Genomic DNA, 26,642 nt, shown 5'->3' on the forward strand with positions numbered 1-26,642 from the left:
CACGGGTTCACTAAGACTCCCGATCTGTTTCGCTTGAAACCGCCTGCCACGTAGAACTGGAACACATCCGTAATCTGCAATTTCCGTTGTCACATAGACCTTTGGGAACATATCCCATTGCAAACTTTCCACGCCGACGATTCTCGCTGCTTTTCTTAGAGTTTTTGGCACAACTCCTCCGCTTCACACATATCCAACCACACTAATCCCACTTCTGGACTGTAAAGGGTAGCTTTTCGAGTGGTGTAAGTTTATTTAGGGATAATTAGGTTGAATATATATTACATATTAAATTGTAACTTAACCTATTTCGACTGGTTATAATTATAAGTCTGGTAATACTACCAAAAGGGACTTATCGATACTTTTCTAGGGCTGATGACGATATACTAAATTAGGCGCTGTTCTCACTATGTAAAAGTTAATAAGTGAAGTTAACAAATAAATTTTTTTTAATAAATTTACTAACGAGAAAGTTAATTGGCGCCCAACTTGGGGCCACTCGACTAAAATTCTAAAACGAAGCTTTAAAATAAAAACTCAAAATGTTTTACAGTGAAAAAAAAATTAGTGGGGCCAAAAACCCGATACAACCGACGAAATCGAAAAAGTTTGTGTTTGAGAGAACGCTATAGTCGGGTGCCCCGACTATCAGATACCCGTTACTCAGGTAAAGGGAGTGCGAGGGAGATGGAGATAGAAACTTTGATCACTCATAACTTTTTAACGAATGGTCCGATTTGAAAAATTTCTTCAAAATTTCGATAGGTATTGATAAACATAATAAAACTGCATTTTTACTTTTCCGAAATATTTAAATTTTTAAAATCGTATATAAGCGATTGTGGGCGTTAAAGGGGGCGTGGCACCTTTTTGAAACAAACTTGCGCTGCGTAGGAACTCCTAGAATCTGCATGCAAAATTCCAATCTTCTAGCTTTATAGTTTCCGAGATCTCAGCGTTCATACGGACAGACAGACGGACAGACGGACATGGCTATATCGACTCGGCTAGTGACCCTGATCAAGAATATATATACTTTATAGGGTCGGAAACGCTTCCTTCTAGCTGTTACATACTTTTGCACGAATACAATATACCCTTTTACTCTACGAGTAACGGGTATAATAAGGTTGAAAATAATTAATGTAATTATCCCCTTAGGGGGATCCCCCCATTCTCGGTTTCTAAAAATCAATTTTTTTTATTTAATTCGAACCTATACCTATTCAAGAATGTTCCTTTAAAATTTCAACTGAAAATTTCAAAACCTTTTGAAGATATAGCCGATTAATGGTGGGAGCGTCAGGCGACGGCGAGAGCTTCTCAAAACTTTAAACGCGTTTTTTGCTGAAGATTGGGGCTCCGTCGGTACGCAGCCATAGCCAACACATTTTGGTGCCGAAACCCGGGAAGACTTCTCTTGGACTGAGTGGATTATCTGGGGGTCACTACTTGGACTACGCTGGAGCGCGAAGAGGTTATTGTAGAAGGTTAGTGCACTGTGTTTTGTTGTGAGAAAGAGGGTCAAGGTTCTGTACGCCGCATGTTAGAGAACTTTCGGAAAGCTGGCACTAATAATTCGGAAGCGCATATGGAGACTAGATTAGAATCTCTGGCCAATATCCGCATGGAGTTCCGAGAGAACCATCGAAAATTGGTGCGTTCGGATGACGAATTGGTTCGGAACGATTATATGGAGGCAGATCTTGAAGGAAAGTTCCAAGAAGCGTATATTGATAGTGTGGCGCAGATTAGAACTGACCTAAATGAGACTAAGGATCGACTTTTGGCATCAACAGAAATTAACAATCTTGATTTTCAGGATGGGAATCGCAACGCGCCACCGTCACGGTTTATAGCACCACACCAAACCACGATCGATGAGGTTAAACTTCCCACGGTTAAATTGCCTATATTTAGCGGTGAATTTGTAGATTGGCCGGCATTTAAGGAAATATTTGAAGCGCGAGTTCATAATAGCCCTAGACTCACTGATCTGCATCGATTCCATTACCTCAAAGATTCTTTGTCAGGGGAAGCAATCAAAGATATCCAACATCTAACACTGATCGAAACAAATTATCATGTAGCTTGGCAAATGTTATTAAACTTATATGATAATAAGCGTGTTCTGTTTCAACATTATATGCAGGTACTAGAACAACAGCCCATGGTGCAGAGCGATGACCCTGTTTCGCTTAAGGGGTTTTTACAAACTTGTCGTTCTTGTATTAAATCATTGGGAAAGGTTGGCGTTAACCTTTTCGATCAAAGTCATGTCATAGTTTACATGGTGACAAAGAAACTACCTGCGGAGCTGCGGTTGGACTGGGAAAAATCCCTGGCTACTTCGCAGGAGTTACCAACATTCGAAGAATTATCCGCGCATTTCGATGGACAATGCAGGACTATGCTTACGTCCGCCAGTGGCGAGAGGACAATATTGTCTAACAAGGATCGAAAGGGAGCATCGGGATCATCTGAGAAGCGCCGAGATGTGAAATCTTCCTTTGTCGCCCGATCGGAGCAGAAATGTGCCATATGTTGCAAGAACGGTCATTCCGTCCAAGATTGCAAGGTTTTCGAAAGCATGCATCTAACAGCACGGAGGGAAGCTGTTATGAAGCAAAGTTTGTGCTTCAACTGTTTGGGGAATAACCATAACTCACGAAGGTGCAAACTTAAAAACAATTGTTCGATATGCGCAGATCGGCATCACACGCTCATACATTTGGATCGGGTTCGGCTAACTAAAGAGCCAAATGAGCAGGTGCAACAAGTTACTTCCAACGCAATTAGCGGGACTTCGAGTACAACTGGGACTAGTTATGAAGTGCAGTCAGCAGAAGGGTTTACACTACAGTCCCGAGCATTTCTTGACCAAGGATCGTAAGCTTCGTTTGTATCGGAAAACGTAGTTCAGAAGTTGGGACTAACTCGTCAAAAGGCATACATTAAGGTTAATGGACTGGCCAACGCCCAAGTTACCGAAGCGTCTTCTTCCGTTCTTTTATGTTTTGGATCAAGGTTTGAGACACAGGCAAGGTATAGTGTGACTGCGTATGTGTTACCAAAGGTAATCTTATCTGTGGAAAAATGGTCTCAATTTGAACAGTTTTGCCTGGCTGATCCTAATTATTTTGTTCCACAAGGTGTGGACATATTGTTGGGGAGTGATATCTATGATGAATTGATGCTAAGTGAAATACATCGTGGACCGGATGGCTGGCCTATTGCTCAAAGCACACGACTTGGATTTATTATATCAGGAAAAGTTAAGGAACCCATCACAAAGGTCTCGGTGCATACGGTGACCGTAATCAAGGACGAATCATCTGCGGAATTAGAAGGAGGCAGCAGAAGTTTTGTCGAAGGAAGATTTGTGGTGTGAGGAACATTTTGTTAATACACATGTGCGGTTACCTTCAGGGAAATATCAAGTGCGGTTGCCATTTCTATCCACTTTGGATCCCCAGTTAGTCATTGGGTCGTCGCGTCAAGATGCTTTGAAACGGTTGTGCCATTTGGACAAGCGTTTACGCAACGATGCCAACCTGAAGGAGGTGTATTCCAAAACCATAAAGGAATACTTGGAGTTGGGACAAATGGAAAAGGTTGTTACACAAGTTGGGCAAACGGAAGAAACAGGCTACCCGGGGGGAGCCACACATTGTTATTTACCTCACCACCCAGTAATCAAGGAATCGTCAACGACTACCAAGGTGCGCGTCGTCTTTGACGGATCGATGAAGACGAGCAATGGGAAATCGTTGAATGAAATCTTAGCAATAGGGCCCAAATTGCACATGGAGCTTCCAGCAATACTGATCAACTGGAGAGTAATAAGATTTGCATTCCTTGCGGACGTGGAAAAAATGTATAGATGTATTAATATACATAAGAAGAATTTTTCAAAGAATTTTGTGGAAAACGGACAACACTGTCCAGGTAGAGGAATATGCCTGCTGCACGGTCATGTTTGGCACGAGCTGTGCTCCGTATCTGGCCATTAGACTTATGGAGCAGTTAGCCGAAGATGAAGAGCATAACTACCCGCTGGCAGCCAATGTACTTAAACGTCAGATGTATGTGGACAACGTTTTATCTGGAGCAAATAGTATTTCCGATGCAAAGGAACTGCAAGCTCAAGTTAGAGGAATGATGAGAAGGGGATCTTTTGAGTTGCGAAAATGGGCCAGCAACTGTCCTCAACTGTTGGAAGGAATACCTCTAGAACATCGGGAAACCAAAGAGCCTCTAAACTTTCAAGGTGACGAGACGATTAGAGCGTTAGGATTATATTGGAAACCCAATGAAGATGAGTTTCGATTTCAAATTAATTTTGATCTCCCAACAGGTACACCAACGAAGAGAAAGATGCTTTCGACGATTGCGAGGTTATTCGACCCAATGGGATGGTTGAGCCCAATCACCGTTGTTGGAAAGAGAATGGTGCAAGCTCTGTGGAAGACAAAACTTAGTTGGGACGACCACGTACCATTGGAACTTCAAAAAGAATGGCAGAAATTCATTCAAGAGCTACCAAACTTGTCTAAGATTCATATACCGCGCTACATTGCTTGGGGAATGTCAAAGGGAACTCCACAGTTACACATGTTCTGCGACGCGTCAGGATACGCGTACGGTGCGGCGGCTTTCTTACGAATTCCGATAGGAGAGAACGCCTATCAAGCCGCAGCTTACAATTCCAAGAGCGGAATTGTGTGCAGCAGTCATTGCTGCGAAAATATTTAAGTATTTAAAGGATCACTTAACTATTCATATTGATTTTGCAGAGACTGTTTTTTGGTCAGATTCGATGATCGTTTTGAGCTGGATCCAAGGAGATGCTGCGAGGTGGAAGGTTTTCCTTGCCAACCGCATAAGCAAAATTTTGGAGCTATGCGATAGGAAACAATGACGACATATAGCATCTGAGGATAATCCTGCCGATCTTCTAAGTCGGGGTATCAGTGTTACTAAATTAGCATCGTGCCAATTATGGTGGAATGGACCGCCGTGGCTGAGATTTAAAGATTGTGAGTGGCCATCGACAAAACTAGATTCTGGAACCGATATGCGAGTCACCAGCGAACAGAAGCAGATGCACTGCAACGCTATTTCTGTGGAGAAAGAGAACGGATCCGATATACTAGGAAGGTTTTCATAGTACACATTTCTCATTCGCATGCTGGCCTATATTCATAGATTTATAAGGAATTGCAGGATATCGAAATCTGCTCGAATAGTAGATTCTCTCACGATAAGAGAACTTTCTGAAGGGTTTTTGTGTGCAGTTCGTATGTGCCAAATGGAAGGCTTTGCAGGCGATTGGAAACTATTATCGGAAGGGAAAATGTTACATAAGCAAAGTCCGCTATTACCACTCAATCCATATTTTGATGAATCGGAAAAAATCATTCGACTTGGAGGACGCTTGAGAGACGCACTGCCTCCGATGGCGGAAAAACACCCATACATTCTACCTTATCAGCATTCATTTACAAGCTTGGTCATTCGTTATAGCCATGTCAGTACCTTACATGGAGGTGCGGCCCTTACACTCAATCATATCAGGAAAAAATGTTGGATCATCAACGGACGTAACGCCGTACGAAGAGAAATCCATAAATGTATTGTTTGCTATAAATTTAACCCTAGTATTACAAGCCAAAAGATGGGTAATCTGCCACCGGCCAGGATTCGGCCACAGAAGGCTTTTACGTCAGTTGGGATTGACTACGCAGGACCGTTCAACATTTCGCCATCTAAAGGAAGAGGACGGACTTCGGTTAAAGGCTATATCGCTGTTTTTGTATGTCTTGTAACAAAAGCTATCCACCTAGAACCAGTGGGGGATTTGACATCGGACGCATTTCTTGGAGCACTTCACCGATTCATCGGCCGACGTGGAAAATGTGTTCATATTTATAGCGACTGTGGCACAAATTTCGTCGGGGCAAATCGGAAGCTGCAGGCAGACAAGTTGGCATACAAGTTGTACATCGAAAAAACGATTCTGGGTAAACTCACAGATGACGGGATTACGTGGCATTTTAACCCTCCCTCCGCTCCACATTTTGGAGGTCTATGGGAGGCGGGTGTTAAGTCAATGAAACACCACCTAAAAAGGACAGTTGGTGATCGTACGCTTACATACGAGGAATTGGCCACTGTATTAGCTCAAATTGAAGCGTGCTTAAACTCTCGTCCGTTGTGCCCGCTAAGCAATGACCCGGAAGATTTGATGGTCCTTACTCCAGGCCATTTCTTAGTTGGGGATGCTCTACTCGCTATGCCAACAGAGCAGGCCGATAAACTAAGTGCCACCGAGAGATGGAGGAACTGTCAGCACTTGGTTCAGCAATTTTGGAAGCGTTGGTCCTCGGATTATCTATCACGCTTGCAGCGGAGAACGAAGTGGTTGGAAAATAGGCGTAACTTGCAGGCTGGAGATCTAGTACTCATTAAAGATGAACGTTTGCCGTCTAATCTATGGGCTCTTGGTCGAATTACTGAAACTCATTGCGGCCAAGACGGTTTGGTTCGAGTGGTTAAACTCCAGTCTCAGAGTGGTATTATTAAACGGCCAGTAGCAAAATTGTGCCCATTACCCATACAAGATAATTGGTTAAATCGTGATCTTGACCCTCCACAACAATTCTAAGTTGCATTATCTTTTTAGCGTCCAACCTCCAACCAACCGAAGACGTTGAAGAAGCAGTTAATAATATTTTAATAATATCATTAGGGGGGAGAATGTTTGGACTGTATATTGTCAACACGAGAACTTGCAGTGTAACTGACGTCACACTGTAAGCTCTCTAGTTACAGACATTCTTCTTTGCCTTTTATTCGTAGTCTTGTTCGAAAGATCGAACCATATCACAGCTAATTTGTTCATATGTACATACATAATTTGGAGAGCTTCGGTGAAAATGAAATGTAAAACCGACAAGTTAATCTGCGAGCGACAGTCAATATAGTCAGAAGCACCCTCTGTGCTCTTCTCTTTTATGTTTAATTATATAACCTAATTAAATCGAACGCACATTTTTGAAACCTTTCGACTTCTTATTTGGGACCTTGGGAAACAGACCGCCACTCCGAGGAACTTCCAACGCCGCCACAGGTGGATAATCACTCTGTGCGCCGCATCATATTTTGCTGAAGATTGGGGCTCAGTCGGTACGCAGCCATAGCCAACACACGTTTCTTACGTCAAAAATGTACGAAAAAACACAATAAAAGTGCAGTTATGAACTTTAAATTAGCAAATAATTATCAGTAAATTAAAAAAAAAACAACTGTTAAATTTAAATTTTATTGTTTTTTAATTTCTTTGTACAGCGACAGACTTGTCTTGCCAAGGTAATTGATAATATATTTTAAAGGCTCTTTCCCGCAAATACGATACCGTAGCAGGCTTAATTCTGATGAGCTCTCGAAATATTGGCCACACTGAAAAATCCTTCCTCAACAGGCCTTCGGAAAAGCTTTTGCATTTTTTTACAGTGGGGCCTCTTGCGCGCTGTGCGCGTTCATCTACTCATACAAAGCTCTAAGGCTCGTCTCTACATAAATGCCAATATATACCACAGGAGAGGGGATCCCCAGAGCCTGTATGATGCTATGCGTCCAGCCTGCCCTTTAGATACTCTTTCATCAAGGACCGATTTTTCCAGTGCCTTCGCGTTCCCATCTTTCTTGCCAGATATTGATGGTCTCAGTTTGCAATTTGTTTTTAGCGATTCAGCCGACACTTTACATCCATACAGAAGAATGGAGTTGTTTGTATTCATTAACAGCTTTCGTCTGGATGGTATTGGTCCACCGATGTTTGCCATAAGTCTACTAAGAGACCTTGTTGTTTCTGCAGCCTTGGTTCTAGCGTTATTAATGTAAGGTCCAAAGTTCAGTTTTGAGTCCAGCCTGACCCCAAGGTTCTTTATTGACTTCTGTGTCAGAATAGTTGTCTCGGTGAGCCTCAATTCTATTTCCAGTGGAATCTGCTTTCTGGTGACTCGCAATAGCTCAGTTTCGTCAGAGGCCAGCTGTAAGCCACGAGAGTCCATCCATTCGTTTACACGAATCATTTACTTGATTTAGTATTCGTTGGGCGTACTCAGTATTTCGTACTGGAATCACTGCGACTATGTCATCCGCAAATTAGTATTCGATTCTGTAGATAGCTGTCTATTAGCCGCATCAGGTATTCTGGGATATGGAAACGTCTGTTTAGCGAATCCAGTAGCTTCCGATCGGAGCAGAAATGTGCCATATGTTGCAAGAACGGTCATTCCGTCCAAGATTGCAAGGTTTTCGAAAGCATGCATCTAACAGCACGGAGGGAAGCTGTTATGAAGCAAAGTTTGTGCTGCAACTGTTTGGGGAATAACCATAACTCACGAAGGTGCAAACTTAAAAACAATTGTTCGATATGCGCAGATCGGCATCACACGCTCATACATTTGGATCGGGTTCGGCTAACTAAAGAGCCAAATGAGCAGGTGCAACAAGTTACTTCCAACGCAATTAGCGGGACTTCGAGTACAACTGGGACTAGTTATGAAGTGCAGTCAGCAGAAGGGTTTACACTACAGTCCCGAGCATTTCTTGACCAAGGATCGTAAGCTTCGTTTGTATCGGAAAACGTAGTTCAGAAGTTGGGACTAACTCGTCAAAAGGCATACATTAAGGTTAATGGACTGGCCAACGCCCAAGTTACCGAAGCGTCTTCTTCCGTTCTTTTATGTTTTGGATCAAGGTTTGAGACACAGGCAAGGTATAGTGTGACTGCGTATGTGTTACCAAAGGTAATCTTATCTGTGGAAAAATGGTCTCAATTTGAACAGTTTTGCCTGGCTGATCCTAATTATTTTGTTCCACAAGGTGTGGACATATTGTTGGGGAGTGATATCTATGATGAATTGATGCTAAGTGAAATACATCGTGGACCGGATGGCTGGCCTATTGCTCAAAGCACACGACTTGGATTTATTATATCAGGAAAAGTTAAGGAACCCATCACAAAGGTCTCGGTGCATACGGTGACCGTAATCAAGGACGAATCATCTGCGGAATTAGAAGGAGGCAGCAGAAGTTTTGTCGAAGGAAGATTTGTGGTGTGAGGAACATTTTGTTAATACACATGTGCGGTTACCTTCAGGGAAATATCAAGTGCGGTTGCCATTTCTATCCACTTTGGATCCCCAGTTAGTCATTGGGTCGTCGCGTCAAGATGCTTTGAAACGGTTGTGCCATTTGGACAAGCGTTTACGCAACGATGCCAACCTGAAGGAGGTGTACTCCAAAACCATAAAGGAATACTTGGAGTTGGGACAAATGGAAAAGGTTGTTACACAAGTTGGGCAAACGGAAGAAACAGGCTACCCGGGGGGAGCCACACATTGTTATTTACCTCACCACCCAGTAATCAAGGAATCGTCAACGACTACCAAGGTGCGCGTCGTCTTTGACGGATCGATGAAGACGAGCAATGGGAAATCGTTGAATGAAATCTTAGCAATAGGGCCCAAATTGCACATGGAGCTTCCAGCAATACTGATCAACTGGAGAGTAATAAGATTTGCATTCCTTGCGGACGTGGAAAAAATGTATAGATGTATTAATATACATAAGAAGAATTTTTCAAAGAATTTTGTGGAAAACGGACAACACTGTCCAGGTAGAGGAATATGCCTGCTGCACGGTCATGTTTGGCACGAGCTGTGCTCCGTATCTGGCCATTAGACTTATGGAGCAGTTAGCCGAAGATGAAGAGCATAACTACCCGCTGGCAGCCAATGTACTTAAACGTCAGATGTATGTGGACAACGTTTTATCTGGAGCAAATAGTATTTCCGATGCAAAGGAACTGCAAGCTCAAGTTAGAGGAATGATGAGAAGGGGATCTTTTGAGTTGCGAAAATGGGCCAGCAACTGTCCTCAACTGTTGGAAGGAATACCTCTAGAACATCGGGAAACCAAAGAGCCTCTAAACTTTCAAGGTGACGAGACGATTAGAGCGTTAGGATTATATTGGAAACCCAATGAAGATGAGTTTCGATTTCAAATTAATTTTGATCTCCCAACAGGTACACCAACGAAGAGAAAGATGCTTTCGACGATTGCGAGGTTATTCGACCCAATGGGATGGTTGAGCCCAATCACCGTTGTTGGAAAGAGAATGGTGCAAGCTCTGTGGAAGACAAAACTTAGTTGGGACGACCACGTACCATTGGAACTTCAAAAAGAATGGCAGAAATTCATTCAAGAGCTACCAAACTTGTCTAAGATTCATATACCGCGCTACATTGCTTGGGGAATGTCAAAGGGAACTCCACAGTTACACATGTTCTGCGACGCGTCAGGATACGCGTACGGTGCGGCGGCTTTCTTACGAATTCCGATAGGAGAGAACGCCTATCAAGCCGCAGCTTACAATTCCAAGAGCGGAATTGTGTGCAGCAGTCATTGCTGCGAAAATATTTAAGTATTTAAAGGATCACTTAACTATTCATATTGATTTTGCAGAGACTGTTTTTTGGTCAGATTCGATGATCGTTTTGAGCTGGATCCAAGGAGATGCTGCGAGGTGGAAGGTTTTCGTTGCCAACCGCATAAGCAAAATTTTGGAGCTATGCGATAGGAAACAATGACGACATATAGCATCTGAGGATAATCCTGCCGATCTTCTAAGTCGGGGTATCAGTGTTACTAAATTAGCATCGTGCCAATTATGGTGGAATGGACCGCCGTGGCTGAGATTTAAAGATTGTGAGTGGCCATCGACAAAACTAGATTCTGGAACCGATATGCGAGTCACCAGCGAACAGAAGCAGATGCACTGCAACGCTATTTCTGTGGAGAAAGAGAACGGATCCGATATACTAGGAAGGTTTTCATAGTACACATTTCTCATTCGCATGCTGGCCTATATTCATAGATTTATAAGGAATTGCAGGATATCGAAATCTGCTCGAATAGTAGATTCTCTCACGATAAGAGAACTTTCTGAAGGGTTTTTGTGTGCAGTTCGTATGTGCCAAATGGAAGGCTTTGCAGGCGATTGGAAACTATTATCGGAAGGGAAAATGTTACATAAGCAAAGTCCGCTATTACCACTCAATCCATATTTTGATGAATCGGAAAAAATCATTCGACTTGGAGGACGCTTGAGAGACGCACTGCCTCCGATGGCGGAAAAACACCCATACATTCTACCTTATCAGCATTCATTTACAAGCTTGGTCATTCGTTATAGCCATGTCAGTACCTTACATGGAGGTGCGGCCCTTACACTCAATCATATCAGGAAAAAATGTTGGATCATCAACGGACGTAACGCCGTACGAAGAGAAATCCATAAATGTATTGTTTGCTATAAATTTAACCCTAGTATTACAAGCCAAAAGATGGGTAATCTGCCACCGGCCAGGATTCGGCCACAGAAGGCTTTTACGTCAGTTGGGATTGACTACGCAGGACCGTTCAACATTTCGCCATCTAAAGGAAGAGGACGGACTTCGGTTAAAGGCTATATAGCTGTTTTTGTATGTCTTGTAACAAAAGCTATCCACCTAGAACCAGTGGGGGATTTGACATCGGACGCATTTCTTGGAGCACTTCACCGATTCATCGGCCGACGTGGAAAATGTGTTCATATTTATAGCGACTGTGGCACAAATTTCGTCGGGGCAAATCGGAAGCTGCAGGCAGACAAGTTGGCATACAAGTTGTACATCGAAAAAACGATTCTGGGTAAACTCACAGATGACGGGATTACGTGGCATTTTAACCCTCCCTCCGCTCCACATTTTGGAGGTCTATGGGAGGCGGGTGTTAAGTCAATGAAACACCACCTAAAAAGGACAGTTGGTGATCGTACGCTTACATACGAGGAATTGGCCACTGTATTAGCTCAAATTGAAGCGTGCTTAAACTCTCGTCCGTTGTGCCCGCTAAGCAATGACCCGGAAGATTTGATGGTCCTTACTCCAGGCCATTTCTTAGTTGGGGATGCTCTACTCGCTATGCCAACAGAGCAGGCCGATAAACTAAGTGCCACCGAGAGATGGAGGAACTGTCAGCACTTGGTTCAGCAATTTTGGAAGCGTTGGTCCTCGGATTATCTATCACGCTTGCAGCGGAGAACGAAGTGGTTGGAAAATAGGCGTAACTTGCAGGCTGGAGATCTAGTACTCATTAAAGATGAACGTTTGCCGTCTAATCTATGGGCTCTTGGTCGAATTACTGAAACTCATTGCGGCCAAGACGGTTTGGTTCGAGTGGTTAAACTCCAGTCTCAGAGTGGTATTATTAAACGGCCAGTAGCAAAATTGTGCCCATTACCCATACAAGATAATTGGTTAAATCGTGATCTTGACCCTCCACAACAATTCTAAGTTGCATTATCTTTTTAGCGTCCAACCTCCAACCAACCGAAGACGTTGAAGAAGCAGTTAATAATATTTTAATAATATCATTAGGGGGAGAATGTTTGGACTGTATATTGTCAACACGAGAACTTGCAGTGTAACTGACGTCACACTGTAAGCTCTCTAGTTACAGACATTCTTCTTTGCCTTTTATTCGTAGTCTTGTTCGAAAGATCGAACCATATCACAGCTAATTTGTTCATATGTACATACATAATTTGGAGAGCTTCGGTGAAAATGAAATGTAAAACCGACAAGTTAATCTGCGAGCGACAGTCAATATAGTCAGAAGCACCCTCTGTGCTCTTCTCTTTTATGTTTAATTATATAACCTAATTAAATCGAACGCACATTTTTGAAACCTTTCGACTTCTTATTTGGGACCTTGGGAAACAGACCGCCACTCCGAGGAACTTCCAACGCCGCCACAGGTGGATAATCACTCTGTGCGCCGCATCATATTTTGCTGAAGATTGGGGCTCAGTCGGTACGCAGCCATAGCCAACACACGTTTCTTACGTCAAAAATGTACGAAAAAACACAATAAAAGTGCAGTTATGAACTTTAAATTAGCAAATAATTATCAGTAAATTAAAAAAAAAACAACTGTTAAATTTAAATTTTATTGTTTTTTAATTTCTTTGTACAGCGACAGACTTGTCTTGCCAAGGTAATTGATAATATATTTTAAAGGCTCTTTCCCGCAAATACGATACCGTAGCAGGCTTAATTCTGATGAGCTCTCGAAATATTGGCCACACTGAAAAATCCTTCCTCAACAGGCCTTCGGAAAAGCTTTTGCATTTTTTTACAGTGGGGCCTCTTGCGCGCTGTGCGCGTTCATCTACTCATACAAAGCTCTAAGGCTCGTCTCTACATAAATGCCAATATATACCACAGGAGAGGGGATCCCCAGAGCCTGTATGATGCTATGCGTCCAGCCTGCCCTTTAGATACTCTTTCATCAAGGTCCGATTTTTCCAGTGCCTTCGCGTTCCCATCTTTCTTGCCAGATATTGATGGTCTCAGTTTGCAATTTGTTTTTAGCGATTCAGCCGACACTTTACATCCATACAGAAGAATGGAGTTGTTTGTATTCATTAACAGCTTTCGTCTGGATGGTATTGGTCCACCGATGTTTGCCATAAGTCTACTAAGAGACCTTGTTGTTTCTGCAGCCTTGGTTCTAGCGTTATTAATGTAAGGTCCAAAGTTCAGTTTTGAGTCCAGCCTGACCCCAAGGTTCTTTATTGACTTCTGTGTCAGAATAGTTGTCTCGGTGAGCCTCAATTCTATTTCCAGTGGAATCTGCTTTCTGGTGACTTGCAATAGCTCAGTTTCGTCAGAGGCCAGCTGTAAGCCACGAGAGTCCATCCATTCGTTTACACGAATCATTTACTTGATTTAGTATTCGTTGGGCGTACTCAGTATTTCGTACTGGAATCACTGCGACTATGTCATCCGCAAATTAGTATTCGATTCTGTAGATAGCTGTCTATTAGCCGCATCAGGTATTCTGGGATATGGAAACGTCTGTTTAGCGAATCCAGTAGCTTCCCAGTCGTGTTTAGCATGCAGAGCGGTCGATAAGCTGATGGGGTTGCAGGGTCCCCCTCTCCTTTGCTTATCAAGACCAACCTCTGTGTCTTTCACGGATCGGGGAATATTCCATACTGCAGGCACTTGGTATACATATTTAATAGTACATCGGGGGTGCTCTTTGCGATGACTTTAAAAGCTTCGGTCGGTATATTGTCGGGTCCTGGAGCTTTGCTATTCTTCATGCTGCCTATTGCCTTAGTTAGTTCAACCTTTCGTTTTCTTATGCGAATGGCAATATTAATAAGCTTTTTCACCTTCTTGTACTCCTCCTCCTGTGTAGCGAAGTTTCCGCTTCTCCTAGCTCGTGTGAGATGCGGAAGGTCGTTCGTCCACCATATTCCTACATGCTGAGCCGTACTTCCTTCAGTACTGAAAGATATGTACTCGTGGTCGCTTCCATTGTAGATGTCTAAGACTTTCCTGTCTAATATTCTGTGCGCAGAGTTCTCTGATAATAGCGTTATATCTGGTATTGTGCCTATTTCGCCCATTCGCTGAAACGTCGGAGCTCTGCCCACGTTAGTGACTACCAGTCCAACTCTTGCTGACATATTACGAATTTTTTCTCTGGTGTTGGTTGTTGGCATGCTCCATTCTTCTGCTCTAGAGTTGAAGTCACCAGCTACTATAAGGCTTCCATGCATTTGCCGAGCTATGTCTTCAATGTCATCCATTTTTCTATTGTATCGTTCGGGGTTAGATAACAACTGAATATGGTGCATTTTTTAAGTTGCACATATACGTAGCAGCTACCTCTGCCATCACCGAGACATCGTATGTCATCCGCAGCTGGGATCCATATAGCTGCAGTCTTATCTTCATTTTCCAGCCAGATACCGGGTTATTTCACTCTATATTGTTCGCAGATTATAACCACATCCACGCAATGTTTGAGCACTATTTGAGACAGCTGGTCATCTGTTATACGGCTCTGTGAAGGTTTGCTTGTAGGATTTGGGCTTTGTGGGAACTGGCTGCGCAGTTACTCGTCCCAGGGAAATGATTGAGATCCGCGCGGTTTTCATATGCACACAGGCATTATTTCGGTGTCTTCATGCAGTTTCTCATCTTGTACCCCGGCTCTTCACACCTATTACAGAGATCTCTCCTATCTGGTCCCGAGCAATCCTTTTGTAGGTGGCCTACCCCAAAGCATCTGAAGCAGCGTGTAACTTCGATGCACCGTTTCACTCGGCATCGCGTCCATTGAATCTTGATTTTGGCTCCTTGCTGCTTCTTCTGTTGGCAATATAACGAACGCACGTTTTTGCTCAGAATTGTTTGCGCCAAGCTTCCTTGACTCTCTCTATTTCGACAGTCAACCAGCTTTTCCTGTAGTTTTCGACAATATCAAGGAGTTCGCTCAGCTCTGACGCTCCGTCTTTAACATCCATACTGATGTTTCGCTGCCTTAGCATCGCATGCTTAATTTTTCGATCGTTTCCTCTTCTAGGGCTCTCATTTTATAGATGAGCTCTTGTCTTGGGGAGCCTACCGTAGGTCTGACATTTTGGGATGAAGGGGTTTGCTGATCCTCGTCCAACCACTTGCGCCGTCTTTCCTTCTTCTGTAACGCCTTGATCTGGCGACTTTATAATTTGTCTAGTCTTCTGGAATGCTGCTCTCTTTCCTTCAGAGGCAGTTAGCAACATGAACGCGGAAGCGTTGAGAAATCACTGCTTTATTGTGAGTAGGAGAAATAGCTGAGGGCATTTCAGATCTACGCTGAATCAGAGGAGATCACTGCGGGCAAGCAAAAGAGGACGAAGATACTTAATCGAGGTGGAACGCAGTTACAATCTGTAGAGTATTCACTACCAGGCGCCTTGGTCGAATTCAACGGTGCTGATATTTAGGAGTTTGATTCCATCTGGTTACTAGAGCAAATCCAGCCATTTTGAGAAAAATTAACCTCTACCGACATTTAAAGCGTTCATGACTTTTTTCTCCAGGCAAGACCTCAAGGACGCATAACACCAGCTAAAGCTAGACGAGAAAAAACCAACATTGTTTATAACTCCACTTGGATTATTTCGTTATAAGCGTTTGATGCCACCACAGATATTCCAAAGGAGACTGGAGCAATTACTGTCAGCACCCACAAAAGAAAAGAGTTTGCGGCATTCTACAAAGAATCTAAGATAAACGTTTTGGGACACATATAATGGTTGCATTGAGGCCGATCCAGAGGAGATTAACACCATCACATGCTTTCGCCCTCCAAGGAACAAGAAGGAGACTCGCAATTTTCTAGGGCTTGTAAGAGAGAGTGTCCTGCTTCTGCTCGAAGTTGCTGGCTTTCGTTGAATATTGTTTCTGGGTCGTACTTGGCCTACCTTTGTAAACAAAATAAGACTCGGCTGCATCACGAAGTTGTTTCATTGTTGAGAAATGAATTGCTGCAATACTATTTTGCAATTCTCGATGCTGTAGACCTGAGCGAACATATCTGATGATCGCTGCCTCGCTGAGCTTGTACCGCACCCCAAGGGCTGAAGTCCTGAAACAGTACTCCTTTACCGTCTCTTTTGATCGCCTGGTTGCATTGGCCATGTTGAATTGCACTTCTGCTTCGTCTGGATTGGCGCCGAACTCATCCTGTATAGCATCGGCGAAGTGCTTCCACGTAGTATGTAGAACGGGTGATGAATCTAGCCACATCTTGGCTGGACCTTTTAGCCTGGTATAAATGGCAAGTAACAGGAACTTCTCGTCCCACAGGTAGGCATCAACCACTTTGTTGACACGATCGATGAACTTGTAAGGATCCGTTTAGCTGGGGTCGGCGTCTCAGTCCGCCCAGGATCCTCATCAGATAAAATTTGTTATCTTCGAGACAGTTGGGGGGCGGGTATCACTATGTTTTCTTTGATAAATTTTTACTCGGGTCACCGAGTCGTGTACAAAACGCTGTCGACCGGCCTGGACATGCACCGGCGGCCACATAGCGGCTGACACTACAGTGAAAACTCTATGAAAATGCCTGGGGAGATATACTAGTGGCACAAACTATTGCGAACAGGCCCGGAATACTCGCAGACGGCACTGTCGTTGCTAACCCTGCTAAGAAAAACCTCTACGAAAATGCCCGGAATACTCGCAGACGGCATAATCGGAGGTAACACTGGCGCAGACGGCACTGTCGCAGCTAATCCAGCTGAGAAAAACCTCTACGAAAATGACCGGAATACTCGCAGACGGCATAATCGGAGGTAACACTGGTGGCCCTAATTATTGCGAACAGGCCCGGAATACTCACAGACGGCACTGTCGCAGCTAACCCTGCTGAGAATAACCTCTACGAAAATGCCCGGAATACTCGCAGACGGCATAATCGGAGGTAACACTGGTGGCTCTAATTATTGCGAACAGGCCCGGAATACTCACAGACGGCACTGTCGCAGCTAACCCTGCTGAGAAAAACCTCTACGAAAATGCCCGGAATACTCGCAGACGGCATAATCGGAGGTAACTCTGGCTGCACAAAGCATTTTAGCGTTTTGATTTTGAGTTACTCTAGTTTTATTTCAATGGGTTCCTTTCCTAAGCCCTGTCTGTCCATGTCGTACTCATTATGCTCACCCTGCTTGCCGAAGCCAGTGTCCTTGTGTTTTCGCTCTGCGTTCTGTTTTCTCCTTCGCCACGTGCCTCGAGGACTTGCCTTTTTTGGGTTCCAATCTTCTCGTGCGCCACAATTTTTAACCTCACGCTCGTCGTTCCCGCTTCAAGTCTCTCATCACAGTGTGGCCGTTGCTCTCTTTGCTAGAAAACCTTTCCTGTGGTATTTCGTCGTGGTGGCTTCCTTTTGGTATTTTCTGTGGCGTGATCGTGGTTTGTGTACTGACTTCGGCGGGGAAACTTAACTATTCTCCTAGCTTATTCGATAGTTTTGGCGGCCACTTAAATCTAATTCAAATTATCAACTTCATAATTAATGTCTCTTAACCTATTGCTTTAACTTAGATCTAACAAAATCATAAATATTATATTTAAAAGTAAAAAATGTGATTCTTCCAACCCCCCCTTTACTTCGGGGTGGGGTGTGGATGGACCGTGACGCGCCCGCTTTTGGACAAGTGGATCCGGTATTGTGTTCCCTCGACTCTCTCCCCGCGTCGTTTGTACCTCATCCGTGGTTGCGCTAATTCCCGTTCAATCTGGGTTCGGAGCATGGTCGGGATCTCACGTCTGGCCGTCTCGACCCGCCTCTGGTACGGGGCCACTACTATGGATGGTTCCTGGTGCTCGACCGTGCTTGTGGGTGGTCTGGTCGGTCCAGGCCTCGGCTCAGGTGAACTGTCTGTGGACGAGTTGCTCCTTGACCGGACGGCTCGGCGACGATGACTGGATCTTATGCCGGACACTGGGCACTCGATCTCGCGCACGGCCCCGCAAGCGACCTCTTCCTTTGTCTGGTGGACAGTTTCCATACGTTGCCGTTGAACCCTTGCCCTGGCTCCATCGTGTCTTCCTCTTAGTGGCCGCTTAAGGTTGCGCCGTGTCGGGGTTACCCCTGGGCGTTCGGGTGTCGTCGGGGTCCGAAGCATGGAGGTTTCGCCGTTGCGCCCTGGCTGCTTGGCTGGAGGTACTGGGGCCATCGAACAGCTGTTCGTTGGTGGTGACTCCTTCGACCCTTGGTACGGCGATACCCGGTGACGGCAGGTGCTTCCAAGCCATCGTGCGAGGGCTATCGTAGGGAACTGGTCCATATAGTTCCTGATAGGACGGTGGTGGGGGGACCTGTCGTGGCTTCGTCTCCCTCCACAGGGGTGGGCGGTAGTCGTTGGAGTCCGAGAGCTCGATGATTGCGACTGGAGTAGTGAGGGATGACTTCGCTCCGGACGCCGTACTTGCGTTCGTCGTGGCGTAGTCTCTGATTCGTCGGCGCTGGAAATGTCTTCATACCGCGGAGGTAGGGTAGCCATTTCGACGGGAGTGGGCCACACGGCGACGCTGGACATCTCTCCAGTAATAGCCAGCACAGCGGCGCTGGGCAACTCGCCAGTAGTGGCCAGCTCAGCGGTGCTGGGCAACTCGCCAGTAGTGCCCAGCAGGGTATCGTGGGACAATTCGCCAATAATGGACAGCACGACGTCGCTAGGCCTTGGCGGGGTCGGGTTGCGGTAGTTTCCGAATCGGCCGTCTGGTTCCACGTCCATGTCGCTGGCGCTCCCAAAGTGCTCTCCTATTGGGGCGCAGAGGTCGAGCACGTCGTCGATGGAAAGACCGGTGGCCTCAGCCTCTTGCATGAGTTCGTCCGGTTCCCACAGCGGGTCAGTCAGGAGGTCTCTCATAGAATGCTGTAGAGCCTCGACCATCTGATTGGTGATGACGTCGTAGTCGTCGTCGTCGTCGGCCATTGTGCCCGCCCCTGGGCGTATCGGATCCCTGGAACTCATGGAGGTGTGGGGAAAGAAACTTAGTATATCTTAAATACTCGATGTCCCTATGAGTGCGATTGTCTAAACTAAACCTAACTCCTTCCTACGTAACTCATTTGTATGCATTATCTTCACAATGTTTTCTAAGTATTAAATAGTAATAATAAACGTCGGTGGCGAAATGATTTGGTAGCCTGTCACTGAGTTCCCCTGGCGGGGAGGGACGTTGGGTAGTCGCGACTACCAGCAAGTGGCCCCACTACTCAGGACGTGGCTTTCTCGATGGCATCAGGGTGCTCGTCGTCGTCGGTGTCGTGATATTCCTTTATGTCACTTAGGCCGACTGTACGTCGCCGTCGACTCCCAGGAACCTGTAATTGTAAAGGATTAGGAGACAGGAACTTGTGCACAGTGTATGGTCCGTCGTATTTGGCCGCAAGTTTTGCGGTGTATCCCTCTGAGGCCTTCGATAACACGTGACGGCGGAGAAGTACTAGTGATCCCACGGGGGGTCGCCATTCCCGGCGTCTGAGATTGTAGTGTCGTCTCTGTTCGTCCGATGCTCGCTCGCTGTTGTCCTTGACGATCCGGAACAATTCCCGCATCTGCTCTGCCTTTTCTCCGGGTGGTGGTTGATTCGACGTGTGGTCAGGTGTGGCTTGATCGAATAGGGTTTTGGGTAGTCTCGGTTCCCTCCCTTGCATGATGAAGGCGGGGCTGAACCCTGTTGTGTCCGAAATGTCCGAGTTTATGGTCAACGAAAGTTCGGGGAGCAGTTCATCCCAAGTGTTTTGTTCGGCTTCATCCAAGTACAGGGCCAGCATTGTTTTTATGGTCCTGTTTGCCCTCTCTGTTGGGTTTTGTTGGGGCGTGTAGGGAGCCGTGTGATGAAGTTCCATTCAAAGACTTTTACATAATGTTTTAAAAGACCGTCTTGTGTACTGGATCCCGTTGTCACATACGGGGAACTCCAAAGCGGCTTAAAATTCTGTCTCGAAATGATCGCTCTAGATGGGGTGTGGTCGCTCTACACACTTAGTGAATGCGTCCAAAAATACCAATTGCATGGTATTTCCGTGAAGAGAACGTGGAAAAGGGCCCATGAAGGCTGCACATACTACGCTGAATGGTTCTTTGACTTAGCGTGTGAACATCCGGCCGGCGGGTTTAAGTTGGCTTACCTTGTATTTCTGGCAAGTGCGACACCGTCGTACATACTTTGTAACTTCTATGAAAAGTCCTGGCCAGTAATACTTTTGTGCTACGCGTTTGCTGGTTTTCCGTGTGCCCAGTTGTCCGGCTGTTGGGTGATCGTGGCACTCCTGCAAGACCCGTTGGCGGTACTCCTGGCCGACACATAGTTACCACGGGACTTGATCTTAATACACCCCAGATAGCAACCTTCAATCCGATAGTCTGGAAATTTTTCAGGTTCTTGAGTTACCTGTAGCGTCATCTTACATATCCACTTGCACTGGGATGGCTCCACATCGACTTGTCGCACCGTGTCCAAGGGTTGGCGCGAGAGAGCGTCCGCAACTAAGTTAAACTTTCCGCGTCGATATTGAACGTCGAACTGATATTGTTGAAGTTCGAGCGCCCACCTTGCGAATTCAGCCAATTCAACGCCAGATGGTCCGTCACGACTTCGAACCGATACCCTTCAAGGTAGCAACGCATTTTCCGAATGGCCCATACGATCGCGAGGCATTCTTTCTCAGTTACTGAGTAGTTTCCTCGGCTCGTGTTAATCTACGACTGGCGTAGGCTATGAATCGCTGTACTCCGTCGATGCTCTGAAGCAGGACTGCTCCTAACCCGTGATCGCTAGCATCGGTTTGTAACGAGAATTTCTGAGTAAAGTCAGGGCACGCAAGCACTGGGGCTTCAGTGATTCGGGTCTTTAGTGTTTCGAAAGCTTGTTCCTGTTCCGTGCATCGGGTATGGATCACGCATTCAACTGCCGATGATCCACGCACATGCGATATTAGATGTGCCCTTCAGATGGTCGAACTTGTCTAGCTCGGTCTGCAGAAAAGCACTCACCCTCGGATCCATAGCTTCCGGCGCCGTTGTCAAGCTCGAGTTGGTGTCGATGATGGCCAGACTTTCCTCGCATCGGAAGTCTATCGACGACGATTGGTTGGGCCTGGATTTCGAAATCAAACTCTTCTGGTCGATAGAGGTGGTCCTGGACCTTGCCGGAAAGGGTTACGCTGCTGAGCCGTCTGGTTTCCTCTGGGCAAGGCCGCGTTGTCCCTCGCTGGAATTTCCATGGTTTCCTCGTTGCCTCGCAGGATTTCAGAAGGAGCAGCCACGCACTCCTCGTTCGGTGCGTTGTCCATCGCTGGAATTTCCAGGGTTTCCTCTTTGCCTCGCAAGATTCCAGGAGGAGCAGCCACGCACTCCTCGTTCGGTGCGTTGTCCCTCTCTGGAATTTCCATGGTTTCCTCGTTGCCTCGTTGCCTCGCAAGATTCCAGAGGGGGCAACCACGCACTCCTCGTTCGGTGCGTTGTCGCCGATCGCTGGTTAGTTCAGCCCTCGAGTCCAGTTGCAATAATTCTCCACCGCAGCTAATGGTGGCCTTGATGCCGCAAAGGAAATCGATTCCTAGCAGGAGATCATCTAGTACCGTGGGCATCACTAGCAAGAATAACTTTACTTGTTGGAGACCCAGGTGGATGGTTACTACCAGGCCCCTCTTAAGGTCACGGTGGGATCCATCGGCCAATCGGATCCGGGTGCGAATCTCTCGCCAATCTCTTCCACGACCGATCTCCGCTGCTCGTTGTTCGCTAATGAAGCTCCGTGTGGCTCCCGTATCCATGGTGGCCTTAAACGGTTTCCCTTTGATGCGGACCTGTGCCAGGATCCTGCCCTGCTCTAACTTTAAAGCTTGACTTACTGGTTTGGGAAGTCTCTCGGGTTCCTCGGGCGATCCCTGCATGCTCGAGGCCCGTAGCCGTTTCCCGATCTCCGGCAACATTCCACGGTGCGAAGGCCACGTCTGCCACAGTCCCAGAAGGATAAAATTTGCGGTTGTCGGCACTTCCGTTGGAAATGCCCGTTTTCCCTGCAGTTCCTGCAGGCGTTATGCACGTTGATCGGAGCCTCCGATTCCGGCATGATGGTCCATGTTGTATTTCGGTACCTATCCCTGTTGAGCCTTCCCAGTTCGAGTGCACACGCGCACCCATCGGGGCACCTTAAGTTTCTCGATGTGCTCCTGAAGACTTTTTTGATTCCCCTCTCCTCGGCTCCTTATGACCTCGAATTTGACTACGAGCTGTGTCAGTTCAGTTAATGTTCGAAAATCCTGACGCCGAGTGTACAGTTAGTACTCAGGCAACATATTTTCGTACACGCGTTCAAGTTCTTGCGCCATGGTGCATCCTGCCCGCTGCATCAGTATGCGGAGATCGATCAAATAGAATTTAAACAGCTCACCTGGTCGCTGCGTATGTGTCCGGATTTGGACTTCCAGGCTTTGGAAGTATCGCGGCGGTAAGAAAAACTCTAGAAACTCCTTTTTAAAAGTTTCCCATGTTGTGGCCTGCAGTCTGCTCGTACGAAACCAGCTCTCCGTCTCCGGCATCGCTTGGGGTAGCGTCCGTAGGTCGACTTGATACGTGGCTGCCCTTTTTTTTCGATATGTTCCATAAATCGTAGTGGGTCGCCGGACACGTCAAAAGTAAGCCCCCATCGGGCCATTTTGTCCACTAATGTGGCGCAGGAAGTGACCTCAGGTCGCGCCTGTGCCCCACGACGTTCGTCGGTCTGTAATAGCGTGGTTAAATTAGGGGCAGAAGTGGTCCGTGGTAACTGGAGAGAGTTGCTCCTACAGCCGCCAGGTCCTTTTTCGTTCGGGTGGTCGACCACGACAGAAAGGGGCGACTTTTGGTCAGGAGTAACGGCGTTCCCGTACACCGTTTCCATTTTTGCCAACTTTGTCTGTGTTTCCGGTGACAGATCCTCCCGCCTCGAAAACTCGGCGAGTCGTTGGCGCAACTCTTTGACAGTTCCACTGCTATTTAACCCGAACGCAGCGGTCAAGGTCTCGAGTTCCTGTTTTCGACGATACGAGATCCACTTGACTCCCATTACGTAAGGGTCTACACGGAACTCTTGTCACGAGACGTTCTTGGTTTAGGTTTTCGGTGGTACTACGAATTCTTTTGAAATTGTTTCGATGGGCACGGTCTACGACGCTGATTATTGTTCAGAATCCCTGCCGTGAATGTTAAATTAATTGGGATTTATCTGCGCGGTGCACGTGGTTCACGATTTTACATTTTTGTTCACTACTCGCTTGATTTGTACAATTGACGACGATAAAATCTTGTTGGTCTTGAACGATGTTGTCTGCTTGAGTTCTCACGACCGACTGTCCTTATGACGATGCGTCCCGATGACGATGCGTCCCGATGGCGGAGCGATCACTTTGCCCTCGTCGGCTTTGTTCGGGTCGGCCTAACGCACTTGGGTCTCTTCTTACTATGGGTGTATTACGAGCGTGCGAAGGCTATCTTCGTCACGAATGTTAACAAGTTTATATATATTTTTTTCAATAACATTTCCATGGTGTATTCATTAATATATATTTACTTCTCTGCCGTTCTTACAAATTTTTCAGCTTCCTAATGACCCCTTGACAAAACTTTCAGACACCCAATGGTGGAAAACAAAATGATCTAGTGGTTCTTTAGGCCACGATGGTTGGAATTTTCCCCGAATTTTCCTCAACGCGTCCCTGCTCGGGCGCCAATCTGTAAGGATGCTTTTAGCTGAGGTCGGCGTCTCAGTCCGCCCAGGATCCTCATCAGATAAAATTTGTTATCTTTGAGACAGTTGAGGGGCGGGTATCACTATGTTTTCTTTGGTAAATTTTTACTCGGGCCACCGAGTCGTGTACAAATTGCTGTCGACCGGCCTGGACATGCACCGGCGGCCACATAGCGGTTGACACTACAGTGAAAACTCTATGAAAATGCCTGGGGAGATATAGACAGCGTAATTGTAGCTAACACTAGAGGCACAAACTATTGCGAACAGGCCCGGGATACTCGCAGACGGCACTGTCGTAGCTAATCCTGCTGAGAAAAACCTCTACGAAAATGACCGGAATTCTCACAGACGGCATAATCGGAGGTAACACTCGTTGCACAAAGTATTTTAGCGTTTTGATTTTGAGTTACTCTCGTTTTATTTCAAGGGTTTACTTTTCTATGGCCTGTCGCACTCATTATGCTCACCCTGCTTGCCGAAGCCAGTGTTCTGGTTTTTTCGCTCCGCGTTCTCTTTTTCTCCTGCGCCACAATTTTTGAACTTCACGCGCGTCGTTCCCGCTTCAAGTCTCTGATCGCCGTGTGACCGTTACTCTCTTTTCCAGAAAACCTTTCCTGTGAGATTTCATCGTGGTGGTTTCTTTCTGGTATTTTCTGTGGCGTAATCGTGGTTTGTGGAGACTGACTTCGGCGGGGAAACTTAACTATTATCCTAGCTTATTCGATAGTTTTGGCGGCCACTGAGGGCTAATTCCAATTATAAACTTCATAATTAACGTTTCTTAACCTACTGCTTAAACTTACATCTAACAAAATCATAAAACTATATTTAACTAAAAATTTGATTTTTCACAAGACTAACATCATGTCTGGCGGATATCCCAAACTTTCAGCACTTCGATCCAAAGCACAAAATGCAATTAATCGCAGACGCCAGTCCGGTTGCATTAGGAGCTGTATTACTACAATGTCATGGAGACGATGAGCCGAAAATAATATCTTTTGCTAGTCGAAGCCTGACAGATGTCGAAAAGCGCTTTTAACAGACCGAAAAGGAGATCCAATCATTAGTGTGGGCAGTAGAAAAATTCTTCTACTACCTAGCTGGTCTAGAGTTTGAATTGATAACCGATCATAGGCCACTAAAGACCATCTTCAAACGATTTTCGAAGCCGGCTGCAAGGATCTTACAATGCATTGTAAGAATAGCACGTGGAGGCAAGACCTTGAAACGTGAGCCATGTGAAAAAGATTCCACAAACACAGTCAGCTGAAGTACAGGTGGCGTTCTGCAGCCTTCCCATTTTAGGACACCGGCGAAACCAAAAAAAAATGGAATCGACTACTGAGACGACATCGGCTGAAGCTGAAGCTCATCAATAAGGGAGTGATGTGGGAGCCGGTACCTCCGATCATCTCTGAGAGCGAGAGAGCGAGTCAAGATGACTCTAAATAACATTCCACTGTTAGTCTAATTTAATGTAAAGCAGTGTAAATCTATGAGCCGAAGAGTACGGAGCACAGCGGCAAATATATGATTGAAACTGTTACTAAATGTTTGTATTATTGGTACAATTACTGGGTTAATATACGAGCTGAAAGATAAATTAATCGCACAAATATAATTAGTTCAAGCAGATTATAATAAAAAATGTACTCTAACAACTGATGCATTTGATTTACCTATTGGTGCTTTTCTTTCTTAGGAAGGAAAACCAATTACATTTATTTCAAAAACTCTAAACAAAACAAAATAATTATACGCAACAAATAAGAAGGGACTTTTAGCCATAGAATGAGCTTTTAAAAGTTTGCGGATTTATTTATATGGCTTAATAACATCGAGATCCGAACAGGTTATAAGCCTCTTTCCTTCTCTATTTCTCAAAAAAAAAACCAAATATCTGTAGTAATAAGAACTATGTAAGCAATCCCTCCTAGTCAACTTGGCCAAAGTAGTTTTAAGTTAGTTATATTATATTTTGTGTGTAACCCTGAATTTATATATTGTATGTGCGATCCCTGGTAAAAAGTATCGATATGTTCATCGTTTTCTGCCATAGGCATAAAACGAAGGGAAAAAAGGAACATTCAAGAAAGCGTGGCCGTAGTGATCGGAAGCAAAAGGAGAATAAAATCAAGAACACTATAATTCAGAAGTGGTAACTGAACCTAAGCAAGTAAAATAGGCATATGTCTATTAACATGGCTTCATGCATTAATCTCGGCGAACTCAAATTGATCGAAATCAAAAGTTTCTGTGAAAAACTTGGCTTGTCCACAAAGGGAAACAAAGTTGCACTAATTGCGCAGTTAGGTGCGGTACTACCGGAGTACTCCGGAGTTGTACTACGAAAAAGTGGAGTCTTCTGGTGAAATTGGTGCTGAGATGGCTGACGCCAAGGCAGTCAACAACAACAACGAAGACCAA

At 45.4% G+C, this 26,642-nt stretch overlaps 3 protein-coding genes across 5 annotated transcripts; 2 read left to right on the plus strand and 1 right to left on the minus strand.

Annotated features, from left to right (window-relative positions):
* Nucleotides 1–1,512: 1,512 nt before the first annotated feature.
* On the plus strand, nt 1,513–7,070 carry LOC123037211. Of its 2 annotated transcripts, none has more exons than XM_044456961.1 (2): nt 1,513–4,273; nt 4,361–7,070. In XM_044456961.1, exon 2 carries the CDS (start codon nt 5,192–5,194, stop codon nt 6,668–6,670), a length of 1,479 nt encoding a protein of 492 aa, XP_044312896.1. In that variant the 5' UTR covers nt 1,513–4,273; nt 4,361–5,191; the 3' UTR covers nt 6,671–7,070. The 2 variants fall into 2 exon arrangements, with proteins under 2 accessions (XP_044312896.1, XP_044312897.1); XM_044456962.1 differs by having other exon boundaries at nt 3,979–4,273; nt 4,361–4,758.
* Nucleotides 7,071–7,930: 860 nt separating this feature from the next.
* LOC123037215 lies at nt 7,931–12,473 on the plus strand. Of its 2 annotated transcripts, none has more exons than XM_044456991.1 (2): nt 7,931–10,013; nt 10,101–12,473. In XM_044456991.1, exon 2 carries the CDS (start codon nt 10,932–10,934, stop codon nt 12,408–12,410), a length of 1,479 nt encoding a protein of 492 aa, XP_044312926.1. In that variant the 5' UTR covers nt 7,931–10,013; nt 10,101–10,931; the 3' UTR covers nt 12,411–12,473. Both variants share the same exon structure in this region, with proteins under 2 accessions (XP_044312926.1, XP_044312927.1).
* A 7,216-nt stretch (nt 12,474–19,689) lies between these two features.
* LOC123037305 lies at nt 19,690–20,250 on the minus strand. The gene has a single exon (XM_044457368.1). It carries the CDS (start codon nt 20,248–20,250, stop codon nt 19,690–19,692), a length of 561 nt encoding a protein of 186 aa, XP_044313303.1.
* Nucleotides 20,251–26,642: the final 6,392 nt, after the last annotated feature.

This window comes from Drosophila rhopaloa, unplaced genomic scaffold, assembly GCF_018152115.1.
Source record: "Drosophila rhopaloa isolate 14029-0021.01 unplaced genomic scaffold, ASM1815211v1 contig_155, whole genome shotgun sequence".
Classification (NCBI taxonomy): domain Eukaryota; kingdom Metazoa; phylum Arthropoda; class Insecta; order Diptera; family Drosophilidae; genus Drosophila; species Drosophila rhopaloa.

Bases quoted from the DNA above. Each gene is read 5' to 3' on its own strand.
- LOC123037211 (XM_044456961.1), top strand. From the start codon at position 5,192: ATGCTGGCCTATATTCATAGATTTATAAGGAATTGCAGGATATCGAAA.
- LOC123037215 (XM_044456991.1), top strand. From the start codon at position 10,932: ATGCTGGCCTATATTCATAGATTTATAAGGAATTGCAGGATATCGAAA.
- LOC123037305 (XM_044457368.1), bottom strand. From the start codon at position 20,250: ATGCTGGCCCTGTACTTGGATGAAGCCGAACAAAACACTTGGGATGAA.